The sequence below is a fragment of the Saimiri boliviensis genome, chromosome 5, assembly GCF_048565385.1.
Source record: "Saimiri boliviensis isolate mSaiBol1 chromosome 5, mSaiBol1.pri, whole genome shotgun sequence".
NCBI classification, from domain to species: Eukaryota; Metazoa; Chordata; class Mammalia; order Primates; family Cebidae; genus Saimiri; species Saimiri boliviensis.
This window is the reverse complement of record NC_133453.1, coordinates 78262844-78283118: the sequence shown is the minus strand read 5'-3', so window position 1 is coordinate 78283118 and position 20275 is coordinate 78262844. Positions and strand designations below refer to the sequence as shown.

Sequence of the window (20275 nt, the reverse complement as noted above, 5' to 3'; positions counted from 1 at the left end):
CCCCAGCTAAACATTTTATTATGGCTGGAGCAAAAGGTGCTCTGAAAAGTTCAAGGGTTTTTTTTTTTACCTTTATAATGAATGTTATGGGGAGCCACTAGTGGAATTTTATGTAAAGAAGGAGCATGACTATGAACAGTACAAAACTGTTTTGCCAATGAGATGGAGAATGGGTTGAAAGGAAGCAGACTGAAGGCAGAAAGACCAAAGAACATTTTTAAAAAGTAGCCTGGGGAACATGGTGAAATCCTGTCTCTATTAAATAAATAAATAAATAAATAAATAAATAAATAAAAATTAGCTGGGCATGGTGGCAAGCGCCTGTAGTCCTAGCTACTTGGGAGGCTAAAGTGGGAGGGCTGCTTGAGCATGGGGAGGAGGAGGCTGCAGTGAACTGACACGGTGCTACCACACTCCAGCCTCGGTGACAAAGCAAGACTTAATTCAAAAATACACACGAAATATAAAATTAAAAATAAGTGACGAAGGTCTGAGTTAAGGCCAAAGTGGGAGTATTTAGAAAGGGAAGTGGTGCACTGGAAAAACTGTTATGGAGATTATACATTTCATAGTTTCTATAGTGGTTAATTGGGAGGCCAGTGGGGAGAGGTGAAAAAGAGGCGAGTGTTTATACTCTTAAGTTTCTGATTAGGAAAATTATTTGGAGGATGGGGTTATTTACCCCTCCTCCTCCCCCCAAAAAGAAAGTGAATAGAGAGGCACAGGTTTTGGGGGGGAAGCATAAAGATGTGGATGCAAATATTACTTATGAGTAAAATAATTTTCGTGCTTTTAGAGATATGAATATCTTAAAGGAAAAATCCAATGCAATTGTGCTAGTCAAACCACAGTTTGGATCCCAGAGCTGTAATCTCTCCTCACCCTCTGTCCATTCTCGCCATTCTTGATTTAGGAATCCTTTCAATAAGGTTGTTATTTGGAATACATTTGAGTACGTGAGAGGAATGTGGCAAACAAGCTGCCTTAAACAGACTGTACCTAGACCTAGAATGTGACATCAACTTGCCAAGTCATATCCTGTGCAATTTTGCTTTTTGAAAACCTAACACAAAGTAGATCATGAGTAAAACGTGACTGCTGATAATTACATGGAGAAATATGAATAAACGATTCTTTAAACACCGTAAGCTAAATTCGGCTTAAAATAGGTAGTTTGTACATTTGGGAAACACTCGTTTCACTTGAAATCCAATCCTTTGAACGCAATGACAAGAGGTGGGGATAAAGCGGGCTTAGGGAAAAGAGCGTCTTACCAACCCCGTCTAATCACACCATCCCCACTGTTTTTAAAAATTTTCTTCTCAGATAACCAAGTTAAATCTAGTTCAAACGAACCTTTTAGTTTTTGAGGAGGGCCGTAATAGTAGTGAACACCAAAACGAAAGGGGATCTGGGCTTCGCAATACTAACAGTTCCATTTCCTAGCCAGTCGCCTCCCGGGCTGGGTGTGCCGCCGTCCCACATCTCCGCGGTGGCCGGAGAGTTCAGAGGTGGAGGGAGAAAAAGGAGGCGTCGCGGGGCGCGAGAGGCCCGGGCTCTAACTCCCACCTCACAGTCTAGCAAGGACAGGAGACGCCCGGCGGCTCGCACCGTCTGTTCGGAGCGCTCCTTCTGGACACCCGCCTGACTCCCAGTCGTCTCCAATTGGCCGTCGGGGAACGGAAGCCGAAGCAGACCAGTGAACCCGGAAGTACTTCGCGGCGGAGGCCCGGGCAACTCTTTTGAATGGAATCGGGCTGATTCATCGCCGGTTCGCGGAGTCAGAGCCGGGTTGGGTCTGCGCCGCTGCTGCTGTTGCCTCTGTCTTCGCGTCACCGCAGAGGCAAGACAAGGGTCCAGATCGCGGCATCCGGCTCCCGCCCGCTGTCAGGTAAGACCCAGAAAGCAGGCCTGGGAGGTCCGGGGAGTCAGCCGTGCTAGGCCGCCGCCAGCCCAGTGCTTTCCTGAGTCACGTTGCCCAGCTGAGTTGCCACTGGAGGCCTGGGCCGCGAGGGAGGAGCCCAGACTCCTTCATACTCTTCGCCTGCTGTCGGGTGTCTCTGGCAGGCTTAGGTCTGGATGTTGTCTCTTTTCTCCATTCTTTTCAGTTTGGCCGAATTCACCTCATGGGAACCTCTACTCCCTGTATAGAGAGAATCCTTGTTTATGGCCTGTTTATCTGCGGTCATCCAGAGCTGTTCCTGTCTTGAAAAACTTCAAAGCAGACCTAGGAAACGAGAGAGAGATAGAGAGAGAGAGAGAGAGAATTAACTTTCACATTGAAGACGTTTGTTTTATCGCTTGTCCTTCCTGTAAGCCTTGATCCTTTTTCTATTAGTGTTAGGTTTTCAACTCCCTCCAAAAAATAAGCAAAAGTCTTGCAGATACACTGATTTTTGACCTTGAATATCTTCAAAACAAAGTGTGCTGCTATGCCTGTTAACTTACTTTCAATATTGTCCTAATTGAATAATTGTTGGTGAATTGATTACATTTCCTGTTTTCAGTAAAGCAGAAATCTGCTATCTCGTGTTACATGTTGAAACTTAATTTTCCTGGAGATACAGCTCTGTGTCTGTCAAAAGAAAAAGCATGTAAACTTCGATTCTATAAACTTAGTGACTGAACGAAAAATTCTCGAGAAAATAAATGGTAACCGAAAGTTGATAAAAATTTTATGGGAAAGGCAGGGGAGAGGGTTTAAAAATTAGCATAGAATTTTAGTGGGAAAATGATTTTGTTTCACTGGTCACAAGTATGTTTTTATTGCTGCTGACTTAAAGTGTTTGAGAAAAGCAGCAAGACATGCACTGATACTGTTGAAATAACAAAAAAATGAACACAGTTTTTGTGGAGATGATTAATATAATGATGGCCTTCCTGTCACATAAGGCTACCAACTGACTCGTTTCAAGTTTAGAAGTTAAGATATGTATTCGTTCTGAATTAACTACAGTTAAGGTGTGTTTAGTGAAGTGCTAATTAGTGAAAAGCCTGAATGTTGTCTTGAATTCGTCCCTAAATCTTGCCAAGCGAAGAAAGTTTTCAAGTTGTGATCTTTCGTTGATGCTTACCTGTTGACTTTGGGAGGTTTTTTTTTCTGCCTCAAGTGCTTGGTAAATAATATATTGCCATTTTAATTAAATAGCTGGATTTTAATCTCTTTGACAGGTTCATCTTATTTTTATACTGGCCATATAAACTGTGTGCTTATTAGTATGTAGTTTGTGAACCATACGTATAAAAAACCATAAATGTTATTTTTGCAGTTGTTATTGTTATTGTCATTTTAGAAGTGGAAGAGATTATTAATCTAGTTCTCTTATTTCAGTAACAAGAAGCAATTGTGCTTTTTTAATTTTCAATTTTATAATAATGTTCATGTAATAATTCAGTGTCCACCTGTGAAACCCTTGCCTGAATATCTATGTGATTTATTGCTCACGAACTTGTCATATACCCTGTTTGTTGCACTCATTTTGACATTTCATATTCCGTTTTGTGTGTGATACTTTGGTGACCTTATCTGTGAAATGGGAGAACTGCATTAAATAATCTCTTCTAGTTCTAAATGATAATAATAACAATTATAACGATAACAATAGTAATGGCAACATTTATTGAGTACCTTGGATGCTCCAGGCGTTGTAAGTTGCTTTGGACTTTTTTTTTTTTTTGAGATGAAGTCTCGCTCTTGTCGCCCAGGCTGGAATGCAATGGTGGGATCTCGGCTCATTGCAACCTCCACCTCCCAGATTTAAGCGATTCTCCTGCCTCAGCCTCCCCAGTAGCTGGGATTACAGGCTCCTGCCACCATGCCCAGCTAATTTTTGTATTTTTAGTAGAGACGTGGTTTCACCATGTTGGCCAGGCTGGTCCCAAACTCCTGACCTCAGACGATCTGCCCATCTTGGCCTCCCAAAGTGCTGGGATTATAGGCATGAGCTACCACGCCTGGCTGCTTTGGACTTATTTTTACAAGAGACTTGCAAAGTAGGTATTATTCCCATTTTATAAATGAGGTCTAGAGTCTAGAACAGGCGTCCCCAAACTTTTTACACAGGGGGCCAGTTCACTGTCCCTCAGACCGTTGGAGGGCCGCCACATACTGTGCTCCTCTCACTGACCACCAATGAAAGAGGTGCTCCTTCCTGAAGTACCATGGGGGGGCGGGGGGGGGGGCAGATAAATGGCCTCAGGGGGCCGCATGCGGCCCACAGGCTGTAGTTTTGGCGACGCCTGCTCTAGAAGAAGGTAAAAATTAGTGTCATATAGTGAGTAGGTGGTGAAGCCAGTATTCAAATTCAAGTCAGCTAGTTCGAGAGCCTTTACCACTCTGCTGTCCTTTCACTTTATGTATTTTTTATGGGTTTATGTTAAGCTCCTTCTAACCACCTGTCCCAATAGATTATAAATTCTGTCAGTGCATACTGCTGAATTTCTTGAGTATACAAGATAGTTCAGCCATCCCTCCATATCTGTGGGTCCAGCATCTATAGATTCAACCAACCACACATTGAAATAATTTGGAAAAAAGTTGCATCTAGGCCAGGCACAGTGGCTCATGCCTGTAATCCTAGCACTTTAGGAGGCCAAGACAGGCGGGTCACCTGAGGTCAGGAGTTTGAGACCAGCCTGGCCAACATGGCTAAATGCCATCTCTACGAAAAATTGAAAAATACAAAAATTAACTGGGCATGGTAGTGTGCGCCTGTAATCCCGTCTACTGGGGAGGCTGAGGCAGGAGAATCACTTGAACCTTGGAGGCATAGGTTGCAGTGAGTCATGCCACTGTACTCCAGCCTAGGCAACAGAGCAAGACTCTGTCTCAAAAGAGAAAAAAAAAGAAGTTGCATTTATATTGAACATGTGTAGACATTTTTCTTTTAGTTATTTCCTAAACAATATAGTAAAACTATTTGTATCATATTTATATTGTATTATTATAAGTAATCCAAAAATGAATTTTAAAGCATATAAGAGGATGTGCATAGGTTATATACAAATAGAGTACTATGCTGTTTTGTATCAGAAACTTTGTATCCGTGATTTAGGTGTCCTAGAACCAATTCCCCACAGGTACAAAGGGATGACTGTACTCAAATGTTTTACTTGAATGCTGAAATTAGGAGACTCCATAATAGATTATTTATGATGAGTCCATTCTCACTCTTCGTTTTTTTTCTTTTTGAGACTAAGCCTTGCTCTGTCGCCCAGGCTGGAGTGCAGTGGCACGATCTTGGCTCACTGCAGCCTTCGCCTTCTGGGTTCAAGCAATTCTCCTTTCCTTAGCCTGCCTAGCTGGGCTTACAGGTGCCTGCCCTCATGCCCAGCTAATTTTTATATTTTTAGTAGAGATGGGGTTTCACCATGTTGGCCAGACTGGTCTCAAACTCCTGACCTCAGGTGATCCACCTGCCTTGGCCTCCCAAAGTACTGGGATTACACGCGTGAGCCACCTCACCCAGCTGCCATTCTCAGTCTTCTAAGCTTTGGAAATCTTGCTTTAAAAATCCTATTTATGTAATTAAGTTTAATGTTGACTCACTTAAGATCTTCCACTTGAAAAAACTTTTTAAGACAGTGAGAGTATGAAGTTTTAATTACTTTGCACTAATCAGAAAACAGAGGAATTAGAAATATAGTGATATAACAAATATAGAGTAGCTTTAAAAGGATTTAGCATCAGTCTGAAAAGTAATTTTTTTTTTTTTTTTTTTTGAGACGGATTCTCGTTCTGTGACCCAGGCTGGAGTATGGTGGCACAATCTTGGCTCACTGGAACCTCCACCTTCCGGGTTCAAGTGATTCTCAATCTCTTGAATAGCTGGGATTACAGACACCTGCCACCACATCCGGCTAAGAATTTTGTATTTTTATTAGACATGGGGTTTTGCCATGTTGGCCAGGCTGGTCTCGAACTCCTGACCTCAAGTGATCTGCCCGCCTCGGCTTCCCAAAGTGCTGGGATTACAGGTGTGAGCCACTGTCTCCGACCAAAAATTGATTTATTTTAAATCCAGCATGGACATGATCTAACAATATCGGGTTCAAATTAGATGTTAAGAGAGAAAGAAAAAGTGGAAAGTCATCAACCTTTGAAAATACTGATACCTTTTTTGTACTGTTTTTACCAATTAGGATTCTAAATATTACTGTGTGTATGACATTATGTTAGGTATAAACACTTTATTCATATTGTCTGATAACATTTTCCATAAAGTTAATTATATCTATCATGAATGTGCTTTTGAGTCTTCTGCTTTTTGATAACTGTAAAAACTTGGTTTAGATCCATTGACCTTTTTATTGCTTTTATTTCTAGAATTGAAAGTATTCCCTTTTATGTTAAGCATACACATTCACTTTGTGAATCTTTCTGCTAAATTCTGCGAAATGCAGGTCCCTATCTTCAACGTGATTCAGTACTGTGAAATTTGCCCTGCATGTTGAAACCCAATAAGTGGCAAACTATGTGAGGAAAAAGGATCTGTGTTTGTAGCCATGCTCAGGATGGGGGTGCTAAAGACAGTAGGAGGATCATCTTTGCTTCATAACTGAAAAACGTTTTCATTTTTAGATTTATAGGCACCATTTAGAATTAGTCCAATGATTTTTACAATTTCTACATTATTCATTTCCTTTTATTCATGTTTGTGTACACTTTAGCCTTTTTCCATGTGTGAACTATATCAACATCATAAAACATGAAAAAATATGTCACACATCTCTTTAGAAAACAGGTTCTGATTGTAAAATTTTGTGTGATGAAGTCCTTTCTTGTTGAATAAGTAACTGAATAAGAATGTAACTTTTTTGGTTTTAGAAATATATTGTTTACTTATTGACCCTTTAAACAACTCATCTATTGAGAGGAAATTAACATAATATAAAACTAGCCATTTTATTTTATTTTATTTTATTTTATTTTTTTGAGACGGAGTTTCACTCTTGTTACCCAGGCTGGAGTGCAATGGTGCGATCTCAGCTCACCGCAACCTCTGCCTCCTGGGTTCAAGCAATTCTCCTGCCTTAGCCTCCCGAGTAGCTGGGACTACAGGCATGTACCACCATGCCCAGCTAATTTTTAGTAGAGACGGTGTTTCACCATGTTAACCAGGATCGTCTCGATCTCTTGACTTCATGATACACCCGCTTCGGCCTCCCAAAGTGCTGGGATTATAGGCGTGAGCCACCAAGCCCGGCCTAAAACTAGCCATTTTAAAGTGAACAGTTTAGTATCATTTAGTCCATTCACAGTATGCCATTACCACCTCAATTTAGTTCCAGAACATTTCTGTCATTCCAAGGTAAAAGTCTCTTAGCCATTTAGCGGTTTCTCCATTTTCCTCCCTCCCCCACCCACTGATAACTACCAGTCTGCATTCTGTCTCTATGGATTTATTGGATAGTTCATATACATGGAATCACATAGCATGTGACCTTTTGTGCCTGGCTTCTTTTTTTTTTTTTTTTTTTTTTTTTTTTGCCTTTTCAGTTTTGCTTTTTATTGATGTGAAATTCATATCACATGAAGCTAACCTTTTAAAGAATGTAATCCAGTGGCGTTTAGTTATTGATCACATTGTCCGACCATCGCTCCTCCCCAACCCCTGGTAACAGGCCCGACGTCCTGTGGCTGTGGTCTGTCAGTTCCCGGCATTTCCCCTGCAGGAGGTGGAATCACACAACCTGCCGCCTTTGTGTCTGGCTCCTTTCCCTTAGCACAATGTTTGCGAGGTTCTTTTACATCGTAGCAGGAATCAGTGCTTCAGTCCTTTTCATGGCTGCATAATACTCCATTGTATGGACGTTCCACAGTTTATCCATTGGTCTCTGACGGACGTTTGCTCTGTTTCCGGTATTTGTCTATTGCGAATTGCGCTGCTGTGAACATTTGTATACAAGCATTTGAACACCAGTTTTCAATTCTTTTGAACACATGCCCGGAAGTGGAATTGCTGAGTTACTCGATAATTCTATGTCTGACGTTTTGAGGATCACAGTGGCCAAACTATTTTACATTCCCAACAGCAGTGTGTGTGCCGGGATTCCAACTTCTCCGTGTATTCATTCACCAACACTTGTTACTGTCCTTTATATTTTTTCTTTCTTTCTTTTTTTTTTTTGAGACGGAGTTTCGCTCTTGTTACCCAGGCTGGAGTGCAATGGCGCGATCTCGGCTCACCGCAACCTCCGCCTCCTGGGTTCAAGCAATTCTCCTGCCTCAGCCTCCTGAGTAGCTGGGATTACAGGCACGCGCCACCATGCCCAGCTAAGTTTTTGTATTTTTAGTAGAGACGAGGTTTCACCATGTTGACCAGGATGGTCTCAATCTCTGGACCTCGTGATCCACCCGCCTCGGCCTCCCAAAGTGCTGGGATTACAGGCGTGAGCCACTGCGCCCGGCCTACTGTGCCTGGCTTCTTTTACATAGTGTGATATTTTGAGGTTCAGCCAACTTGTAACGTGCAATAGTACTTTATTCCTTTTTATAGCTGAACAGTATTTCATTTTACAATATTCTGTGTACATAGTAGAATTTGTTTATCCATTCATTCTTTGGTGGACATTTGGACTGTTTCTACCTTTTGGCTATTGTGAACAGTGATGATGTAAACATGTATGTATAAGTTTACTTTGAGTATTTGCTTTCAGTTTTATGGGTATATACCTATGAGTGGAGTTGCTGGATCAAATGCTAATTCTATGTTTAACTTTTTGAGGAACTGCCAAACTGTTTCCAGCACTTACTGGTTCTTAATTTTCAGAAAATTAATCTAAGATATCATCTCAAGATAGATAGTCTGAGATTTTGTTTATATCAGTGGTTCCCAATTGAGAGTGATTTTTGAGACAATCAAAAATGTCTCCAAACATTTGCCCCCAGGGAACATTTGGTGAAGTTTGGAGACATTTTTTTCTTTTTTTCTTTTTCTTTTTTTTTTTTTTTGAGACAGAGTTTCGCTCTTGTTACCCAGGCTGGAGTGCAATGGCGCGATCTTGGCTCACCGCAACTTCCGCCTCCTGGGTTCAGGCGATTCTCCTGCCTCAGCCTCCTGAGTAGCTGGGATTATAGGCACGCGCCACCATGCCCAGCTAATTTTTTGTATTTTTAGTAGAGACGGGGTTTCACCATGTTGACCAGGTTGGTCTCGATCTCTTGACCTTGTGATCCACCCGCCTCGGCCTCCCAAAGTGCTGGGATTACAGGCTTGAGACACTGCGCCCGGCCTTTCTTTTTTTTTTTAACAGTCAACAGCAATAAAGCTTGTCTGGCTATATTTTTGATTGTCACAACTGGATAGGTGCTGCTGTTATCTAGTGGAGCTTAGGGATGATGTTCAACATCCTATTATGCCCAAGACAGCCTCACCAGCGACAACAAATTATCTGGTTCTAAATATCAGTGGTACTGAAGTTAGTAAATCCTGGCTTGTACCATCAATTTTATTGTCATCATTAGAGACTAGACTGCTATAATTTGTCTCCTTTGCATTAGCTTTGATTTTGTAATAATGTAAAACATTTACTTTGTCGCTTTTCTTCCTTTTGTCATTGTTAAAATGAAAAATTCTGATTTCTCAACTGTGCTAAATGAAGACTGAAAAAAAAAAGACTACAAAGATGAAGTCTCTAGTGTTCTATGTCTTTTTGAAAGATAGATCAGTGCTTTGGGCAATACAATAAGACCCAAAGGATGATGCAGTAACTATAATTTTTTTCACTATTGCATTATTTTAGGCAATTCTTGTCATTTTTCCATATTCTTGTCATTTTAGTCTTTTTTAGCGTAGTTGGGAATAATTGATTAGGAAATGATGAACTAGTACTTCCTAGTATGATAAAATAGCAAATTTTCAGGGTTATAAGAAAACCACTAACATTCCATAATATTTAATAGATTTATAATAATATAAGGGCTGGGCGCGATGGCTCAAGCCTGTAATCCCAGCACTTTGGGAGGCCGAGGCGAGTGGATCACGAGGTTGAGAGATCGAGACCATCCTGGTCAACGTGGTGAAACCCCATCTCTACTAAAAATACAAAAAATTATCTGGGCATGGTGGCGCGTGCCTGTAGTCCCAGCTACTCAGGAGGCTGAGGCAGGAGAATTGCTTGAACCCAGGAGGCGGAGGTTGCAGTGAGCCGAGATCGTGCCATTGCACTCCAGCCTGGGTAACAAGAGCGACACTCTGTCTCAAAAAAAAAAAAAAAGATTTATAATAATATATAGTTAACCTATATAGTAATTGCATGATAGAATGGATTGTTCTATTTAAAAATATAAGTAAATTTTAATTTTGTTTGTTTGTTTGTTTATTTATTTATTTTTTGAGATGGAGTTTCATTCTTGTTGCCCATGCTGGAGTGCGATGGCATGTTCGTGGCTCACTGTAACCTCTGCCTCTCAGGTTTAAGGGATTCTCCTGGTTCAGCCTCCCAAGTAGCTCAGATTACAGGTGCCCACCACCACGCCTGGCTAAATTTTTTTTTGTGTTTTTAGCAGAAATGGTGTTTCACCATGTTGGCCAGGCTGGTCTCCCAAAGTGCTGGGATTACAGATGTAAGCCACCACGCCTGGTCTATTTTGTTCTTTGGAAGCTGTGTGGAAAGACCAAAAGTTTTGAAATGTCTCTTCAAAGTTAATGTTCATGAAAGAAACATACAGATAAAATTCGGATACAGGGTTAATCACTATGCTCTGTAGCTCCCAGTAAGGTAGATCATTCTAAACTCTCAGGAAATCAGTATTTAAAAAGAGTTTTAATTTCTACTTCATTTTTAGGAATTTTGATTCTTTTAAAGGTTTTGGTATAAAGTTTTCCCCCTTAAATTATCAAAATAATTATATCGTATTTTGTTTACCTTTTATAGGAGAGAAAAAAAATATATACTTGGGGAAATTGTACCTGCCAGAATTAGCAAGAGCTTTCTTTAAGAAGCAATTTGTCAAATTCAACAAATTGAAAGTTAACACCTTAAGAGTTGTAATTACTGACCAGGTAAGGTTTAAAATGTATTTTACTTTTTATTATTCTTTTAGGGACAGATAAAGAGGTCGTATGAAAATGTATTACTTTTAACAGAGGTCAAATTATGAATATGTGTGATAGATAACCAGATTTTGAAAAGTGGTGTGATTTGGAATATGTATCAATATACTTAATTCCCAAATTATTTTTATTAAACCTAGTTATCTTATCTTAAATGTTTTAATTTGTTAAATATATTTCCTCTTTGCTGAGACATCTAATTTTGCTACAGAAACAAATTTGATCTGCCAGATTTTCTTTCTCTCTGCTCCTTGCGTCACTCATGTATATTCACAGCATCTGGGGTCTGTGTAAAGTCATCAGAAACAAAACAGAGGGCTAGATAAACTGAATACAGCTGGGAATCAGTTTTGGCCTAGAATATATGTATACTAATATATATTGTATGTTGTTTGTTTTTTCTGTTGGTTCTTTAAGTTTGTAAGCTTGAAATGGTCCAAAAGAAATTTTTTTTTTAATAATATATCCTAGAGAAATGATTGAGTGTTATAAAATATACAGGATTTTCCCCACCTGTTCTTAGGCATTTAAAAGTGCTGTGTGTTGAATGCCATATTTGAGTTGAGGAATTTCAATGAGGATTTGTTGGAGATTTTATTTGTAAATGTTGCTATTAGGAGGATGAGTTAAGATTGTAAAGTGGAAATTTTGTCTGGACTACCATGTTTTATGTGCATTTTCATTTTAAAAAATGAATTTTTAAAATTGTGAATCTTATAAACATGTTACATGAAACAAGCCAGACATAAAAAAAGTATTATTTCATTTACGTAAAATTCAAAAAGAGCAGAACTAATCTATGTTGTTGAAAGTTGAATTTTATGTTCGTAGGGTGGAATAGACTGGAAGTCAGGCTTGGGTGGCATTTCTGAGGTGCCAATAATGTTCTGTTTCTTGAACTAGATGGTGCTTACATGGATGTGTTCATTTTGAAGATTCCATTTGTGTTCTTTTCTGTATGTGCACTTGAATAAAGTTTTTTTTTCTGTATGTGAACTTGAATCAAGTTTGCAATATTAACATTGTTAAATTGTTACCAATATTCAACAAACATGATTGGGGGTGGGAGGGTAATGTAATAAGCCTAAGTACATTACTGAGTTTTAGTTTATACAGCAATTCTAACTAGTAAAATAATGTTAACCTGTTAACATTTAATTTGGAATATAATTTGTAGTAATACCATTTTCTAAAGCATAAACTTAGGAAGAAGAGGAATTTAGGACATGGCAATTTTCAAGTAGAAAAAATCCTTTGTTGTCATTTTAAAATTACTTAGTTGTCCTGCTATTAATTTTTAAAGTTTGATTACCTCTTTTTGTTATTTGAGGCCATGTGAGTACACTTGATAGTATTAATTTCTTCTGTGATGTTTTCAAGCTTGTAAGAATATCTTCTGTAGTTACTCTAAACCTTAAAACTAAATCAGATTGATATAATAAATCCACTTTGTATTGGTTAATTCCAAAATTATAATTGAGAAGCCCAGTTGAATTTCCTTAGTGAAAAAGGTGTATATCTCTACAACATCTGAAATAACATGAAATATCTGTGTAGGTCTGGAACACTATCTTAATACATTTAATGTTTACGCTATAGTATTTCTTTTAGTATAATGAGTTCAGTTTTTAAAAGCCTTTGATGCTAATTCAGAGATCCATAATCTGCTCACAATGTCTTTCACATGCAGTTTTGATGATAACTGACAAGCTGTAAGTTAATTAGCACAGAACTTACTAATGAGTATGTTAAAATTTAATTTAAAAGTGAGGATTTTTATTTGTACACTCTGGACAAATTGAAGGAAATTCAATCATACATATGATAAGCATTTCAGGCAATTTTTCCGCATTCAGGTACTTTATTAGATAACAATAAGAAAATATAATTAACTTAATGATAGCAAAGTTTTGAAAGTATGCTAAGATTGCTTGTCTTTAAAACTGGGGATAACCCAAAACCAAAGCAGTAAAATAAGGTCTGTTAATTAGCATAGAAGACAGCTTTTTGAATTAATATGTGGTGTTAATTAACAGGAAGTCTGATGTTGTGTTGTAATTACCACCAATATTTTTGACATACTGAGTGACTGAAGGTGAATTATATAGATAGCAATTGAGTAAACACTTTTGTGCTTAGGAACGTATTTTCTTTGTTTCTGTTTTCTAGAAATATGGACAGACTTCTTAGACTTGGAGGAGGTATGCCTGGACTGGGCCAGGTTAGTATAAAGTCTCTTGAGTACTTCCTTGTATGTAAACTACAACCTTTTTGTAGTTATCCAAAGAGAAAGAAATCACCCCCAAGAAAATCACCTAACATAACTTTATGGTAAGAAGCTTACCTTATTGATGTTTGCTATCTTGCAACAGTAGATAACATGTGGAAAACATTTATTGTTTTAGTTTACTTTTCTTCTGGGAATAAGAATTTTCTGGTATTTGCTTTGTTTAAAATTTTGAGATACGCGAGATTATCAAAGTTGTCTGTTAGGGAAAAGCAATCCTCAAAATAGCTTTTTTTTAACTGAATTTACAATGCAAACTTTAGATGTAACACCAGAAAAAGTAAGCATGTCATCCTATTTGCCAGCAGAAAACTGACCCTTAGAATGTTTGTGTGTACAGTCTTAATATTGGCAAATTTCTGCTAGTAATTATGATAGATGGATTAATAAGTAATCTCTCTCCTTTCCTTTAAATTTGGTATAAATGGTTTCTTTTATAATCTTTTTAAAAATTAAATAAGCTTTCAGTTGTTTTAATATTGTTTGTCTTGTTTCATTTGCTGTTGGGCAAATGACCTTTAGATTTCTACCTCAGGATAGTCTATCTGCTTTCAGGTCAAGAATTCCTGCCTCTTGTGAGTTCTACACTTTTGATCTTTGCAGTCGTACATTGACTTAATATTAATTAACAAAAGAAATGACTGTTTTTCTCTTCCTCAGACTTTTATTTATGCAATGTATTGTTTTATGACCAAATATGAGAAATATTTTTATAGCCCCTTTTAAAATCCCTTTATTTTTCAGCTTTCCCACATTTTGTATTGCTATCAATGACTTCATTTTTCTTCAAAGTAATCTATGTTTACTGTAAGAAACAGTTTTTGTTTGAGACTTCAGGAAGTTCTCAGTGTTTTAGAAGCACTTTTATAAGAACTGTTTGATAAGGTCTATTATGGTTTACGACTTTTAGGAAGTTGAAAACTTTTTGTGATTCTGTATTACATTCTTGGATAGATTTTGGTTGTTTTTCATTTACTTTTGTTAGTTTTGATGATTTCTCATGTTTCTTTGTGTCAGCCTATTTCTTCATGATTCTTCATTTTTGTAACACCTGTGTAACTTATTCTCTCAAGAGACCTAATCCTCTTTGACCTTGATCCTGAACTTGTTTCCATTCTTTTGTAAACATTCTAGAGAGCTTCTGGAGTTTCTCTTAATATATTCTGAAATTAGTAGTAATAATGTTCAGGCATATGAAAATGTGAGATGTGAGCAGAGGTTGTATGTAGATACTGCAAATTTACCTGCAAGTTATAGGTGAAGATATTGCCTTAGAATTCTTTTTTTTTTTTTTTTTTTGAGACAGAGTTTCGCTCTTGTTACCCAGGCTGGAGTGCAATGGCGCGATCTCGGCTCACCGCAACCTCCGCCTCCTGGGTTCAGGCAATTCTTCTGTCTCAGCCTCCCGAGTAGCTGGGATTACAGGCACGCGCCACCATGCCCAGCTAATTTTTTGTATTTTTAGTAGAGACGGGATTTCACCATGTTGACCAGGATGGTCTCGATCTCTTGACCTTGTGATCCACCCGCCTCGGCCTCCCAAAGTGCTGGGATTACAGGCTTGAGCCACCGCGCCCGGCAATTGCCTTAGAATTCTTAAGGGAAGTGGCATCAAATTTAAATATAAAAATAACGTTCCTTAAGCATAGATACAATAAATTATCCATTTGGAAATTCATGCTGGAAAACTCCTGGACATGAAATAATGGTTTTACTGACCACAAATTGAGCTACGTTATATGCCAATGGCGACTGCAAACCTTTGTATCAAGTGGAAAACTTAATGTTTTTTCAGCAACCTTATTGGTTTCTGATTATTTAATCAGCCATTGTGTCCTTAGTTTATACTCTTTTTTGATGTTAAAAACCTGTTGCTTAAGAATCATTTCATATATATATGTATTACATATACATATATTTCATCTCAGATGATAAAGTCAAGGAATTAATTTGTGGAACTCTTATTTTTATGATATCTCCCTTATCCTATTCTAGGTATTTAATCTTTTTCTCTAAAGTTTTATTTTATCTTGTTATAGGAATAATTTGACAAATACTTATGATGTTAATTTTGCAACGTGAAATGTTGTGTGTAATTTTTTTGCATAAGAATATGTTTATTATTTATTTTTAACAAGAAGTCAAAGATCTTTGGATTGGTAATAGCTATCTTTTCACTAGATAAGTCATAGCCACCAATAGTAGTAGAAAAGGATACACAAATTGGCCTTTCCCTCTGAAAATCAGTGGGAAATGTTATCTTACTATTTACTGGAAAAGGCAGAATTCCTTCCCAAATAGGAGCAGGTCACTTGCTTGTAAGTTTATAGATGGCCCTCTTAAAATGTGGCAGTAGATAGGAACAGAACAGGTAAGGGCGTCACATAATTGACAGTCACTTACGGTTATTTTATTTCCTTGATTGAAGAACAAGAACCATGGACATTTTATGAGTTAATAGACTACCTTAAATCATTATCTATACAAATAATCGAACTTCCATGAAATAAATGTCCATGACTATTTTTTTTAATATCAGTGCTACTTTGCTGGCTTGAAGACAATTTTGTTTCACTCCCAATTGACACTAACCTGGTGGTTAGTATCAGACTCTGCAAGTTAAAGGGTCACTTCTCCACAGGACTATCTTTACTTCAGATGCCAGCTACACTTCATGTGTCCCCAAGCCATCCACACTTTTGACCGACGTTTTGACCTGACTATAAATTTGGAGGTCCTCACAACATCCTCAGGTTTGATAATTCAGTAGAACAACTGACATAACTCAAGGAAGTGCTGTGCTTATTGTTATAGTTTTGTTATCCAGGAATACAGATTAGGAGGACCAGCGAAATGAAGACATACAGGACATGGTCTGGGAGGAGATGCAGAGCTCCTGTGCCCTCTCTTCATGGAATTAGGCCATGTCACTCTCCCTGCACATCAATGAGTTAACCAGCCAGGGAGCTCCACCCTGGTGTAGCTTTGGTGTCCGGAGTTTTTGTTGGGACTTAGCATACATGGGCTTGATGATTAAATCATTGACTGGGTGATTGGACTCAAAATTCAGAATCTCCAGCCTCCCTTCCCTCCTTAGAAATGGGCCTGGCTCAAAGTCTTAGCCCTCTAATTACCGTGTTGGTCTTTATGGTGATCAGCCCTCATCCTCAAGCTATCTAGGGGTATGCACTGAGTTACTGCATTAGCATAACAAAAGAAACTCCAAGGGTTTTTGAGGCTTTGTGCCAGAAACTCAGGATAAAGACCAGATTATACAACACAGACTTGTTTTCAGCCTTGACTTCATTATTTGTAGAAACAATTCAATATTTCATTTCAATTTTTATTGTACTATTATTTGATACTGATTTTTGTATCCTTTCCAAGAGACACGATCCCACCTTGGGTCCTAATGCCTTTAATATAACCCAATAGTAATAAGAAGGTATTTGGGCTTTGCTCTGTGTGCTAATTGGTCATGTTTTTCCCATTATTATTATTATTATTATTATTATTATTATTATTATTATTTGAGTCAGAGACTTGCTTTGTTGCCCAGTCTGGAGTGCAGTGGCATGATCTCGGCTCACTGCAATCTTACCCTCCTGGATTCAAGCAATTCTCCTGCCTCAGCCTTGCAAGTAGCTGGGATTACAGGCATGAGCTACCATGCCCAGCTAATTTTTGTATGTTTAGTAGAGATGGGGTTTCACCATGTTGGCTGGGCTGGTCTTGAACTTGTGACCTCAAGTGATCTGCTCACTGTGGCCTCCCAAGGTGCTGGGATTACAGATGTGAGCCACTGCAGCTGGCTTGGTCATGTTTTTTAATGGCAGAATTCACAGTAATAATATAAGAATATCAGTATTATAATCACAGTTGATACTGATATTTCATTGTTTTTGAGGTCACTTGGTCTTGTTTTATTTGGCAGTTGTAGTAGGGCCAGTAGGTCAAAAAGGAACTTTAAAATAATCAAAGTCCCTGTTCATTCTAGTCTCTTAATTTTCTCTAAATAGGAGGTGACTTTTCTCTTTTCGAAGGCTAATCCTTCCACTTATTCTTCGATCTCATTCTCTTGACACATTGCTTATCTCCATTGACCTCTTTCTCTGCCTACAAAGATGTTTTAAGTCTCCTGTATGTAAAAAAGAAAACTCCGTTGCATATATCCATTAAACCTTTTCTTCCATTTATTTCTAGTATTCCTGAAATAATAGCTTAAACTCCATAATCTACTTAATTACCTCTGATCTCTCTCATGAGAATGCATTCTGGCCAACTCCCGTTTTACTGTACTGGACTTTTTTAAACTCCCAAGTCTATTGTCCTATTTTAGTTCTGTTTTAACTAAACTTCAGTATTCCACACTTATTATCTTAAGCCTTTCTCTTCCATTAGTTTTTATCATGCTGTCTTTTCCTATTTCTCGTTATGGTATCCATTCTTACAAAACAACTAAGTTTTATTTTTTGTAATACCACATTTTAAAATGTTAATAATGGCTGGGTCTGTTGGCTCACACCCGTAATCCCAGCACTTCGGGAAACTGAAGGGGCAGATTACATGAGGCTAGGAGTTCAAGACCAGCCTGGCCAACATGGGGAATCCCTGTCTCTACTAAAAATACAAAAATCACCTAGATATAGTGGTGCATATCTGTAATTCCAGCTACTCAGGAGGCTGAAGGAGGAGAATCATTTGAACCCAGGAGGCGGAGGTTGCAGTGTGCTGAGATGGTACCACTGCACTCCAGCCTGGGCGACAGAGTGAGACTGTGTCTCAAAACAAAAACAAGAACAGTTAATATTTAAATAGTGATAGGCTAAAATAATTAAATTTGTCCCCAGTCCTCTACTTCATTATTACTTACCAGCAGTTTGAAGCATAAATAAAGATGTTAGTGCTATTAAAATTTATGAAATAATAGCTTTAAATTTCAAATGTGTTTTTGGATTTTCTTTGGTAAAGTGCTTACAAACTTAAAATTACTAAAAGGTATGAAATTATTGTATTAAAAACATATATTGCTATAATTTGGCTACTTCATTGTCTTTATAACAAACTCCACCTAGGTCTTGGCAGCTAAATAACTTCCAAAAGCATTGGGAACAGAGCCCAAGGGATGAGAATAACCAAAGCATAGTCTGCCGTTTTTTTAAATTTTGGTTTCTCTCTGGGTTCATTTTAGCTTTGGAATAGTCAATATAAGCTTGAAAGTAGATGGAACTTAAGTATAATGTCAGTGGCATTTAGTAACTTGTCTTCAGTTTTAATATGTTATGTCAATATTTTGAGTTTCTGTGAATCATGTTTTCTCTTTTTTTGGCTCCGTCACCCAGGCTGGAGTGCAGTGGCGTGATCTCTGCTCACTGCAACCTCCGCCTCCTGGGTTTAAGCAATTCTTCTGCCTCAGCCTCCTGAGTAGCTGGGATTATAGGTATGCACCACCATGCCTAGCTAATTGTTGTATTTTTAGTAGAGGCGGGGTTTCATCATGTTGGTCAGGCAGCTGGTCTTGAACTTCCGATCTCGTGATCCGCCCGCCTTGGCCTCCCGAAGTGCTGGGATCGCAGGTGTGAGCCACCATGCCCAGCCCAGGTTTTTAAAAATTTATTTATTATACTTTAAGTTCTAGGGTACACGTGCAGAACGTGCAGATTTGTTACATAGGTATACATGTGCCATAGTGGTTTGCCGCATCCATCACCCCAACATCTACATTAGGTATTTCTCCTAATGCTATCCCTCCCCAATCCCCACACCCCCTGCTATCCGTCTCCTAGCCCCCCACCCCTGACAGGCCCCAGTGTGTGATGTTCCCCTCCCTGTGTCCATGTGTTCTCATTGTTCAACACCCACTTACGGGTGAGAGCATGTGGTGTTTGGTTTTCTGTTCTTGTGTCAGTTTGCTGAGAATGATGGTTTCCAGCTTCATCCATGTCCATGCGAAGGACATGAACTCATCTTTTTTTATGGCTGCATAATATTCCATGGTGTGTATGTGCCACATTTTCTTTATCCAGTCTATCATTGATGGGCATTTGGGTTGGTTCCAAGTCTTTGCTATTGTGAACAGTGCTGCAATAAACATAACGTGTTTTTGTGGTGTCTTTATAGTAGAATGATTTATAATCCTTTGGGTTTATATCCAGTAATGGGATTACTGGGTCAAATGGTATTTCTATTTCCAGATCCTTAAGGAATCACCACACTATCTTTCTTCCACAATGGTTGAACTAATTTACACTCCCATCAACAGTGTAAAAGTGTTCCTATTTCTCCACATCCTCTCCAGCATCTGTTGTCTCCTGATTTTTTAATGATTGCCATTCTAACTGGTATGAGATGGTATCACAAATTCCAAGATGAACAAGAATATTAATACCTAATCCAGAGCCTTATAATAGACCCACAAACAATTATGTTTTAAGTGCCTAGTACACATTAACTACTTTGAATCAGTGAAAGCTAATGCTCATTGTAAACAACGTGATTTTTAAGTATAGTGGAGGTCGGGTAAAATGAGACTGAATTGAGGAGCTGATGTTTGGGCTGAGTTTTGAAATATGTGTCAAGGCATATTCAAAAGGCTAGAGAATAGATATATGAGAAAATACTGGGAAAAGAAGCTGGTAAAGGAATCTGAAGTTGGTTATGAAAGGTGTTGAATGCCATACTTAGTGATTTTTACTTTTTTCCCCAGGTGTTGTTATAGTTTCATGATTTTCTCTCTCTCTTTCTTTCTTTCTTTCTTTCTTTTTTCAGATATGAAGATTTTTTTTTCTTTCCAATAGACTTGTGAAATAATTCGATCTGTGTTTTTGAAAAGTAATTCTAGTGGTAGTTTGGAGAATAGGTAAAGGGGAAGAGATGAAAGGCAAAGTCATCAATTATATGAATATTTGTGTCTTTCAACCTTCCAGGCATA

At 38.3% G+C, this 20275-nt stretch overlaps 2 protein-coding genes across 2 annotated transcripts in view; one reads left to right on the top strand and one right to left on the bottom strand.

Annotated features, from left to right (window-relative positions):
• LOC104649919 (uncharacterized) overlaps window positions 1-7663 on the bottom strand; it is a 71617-nt gene extending 63954 nt beyond the window's left edge. The window contains exons 1-2 of the mRNA XM_074400177.1: window positions 7595-7663; window positions 1357-1884 (exon numbers count right to left, since the gene is read on the bottom strand). Coding sequence (XP_074256278.1) covers window positions 1360-1884; window positions 7595-7663 — 594 coding nt within the window. The 3' untranslated portion in view covers window positions 1357-1359. The remainder of the gene's footprint in view (window positions 1-1356; window positions 1885-7594) is intronic.
• The window catches only part of PSMD14 (proteasome 26S subunit, non-ATPase 14), a 110722-nt gene continuing 92155 nt past the window's right edge, over window positions 1709-20275 (top strand). Inside the window, exons 1-3 of the mRNA XM_003921937.3 lie at window positions 1709-1891; window positions 10879-11006; window positions 13227-13278. Of these exons, the coding sequence (XP_003921986.1) occupies window positions 13231-13278 (48 nt within the window). The 5' untranslated portion in view covers window positions 1709-1891; window positions 10879-11006; window positions 13227-13230. The remainder of the gene's footprint in view (window positions 1892-10878; window positions 11007-13226; window positions 13279-20275) is intronic.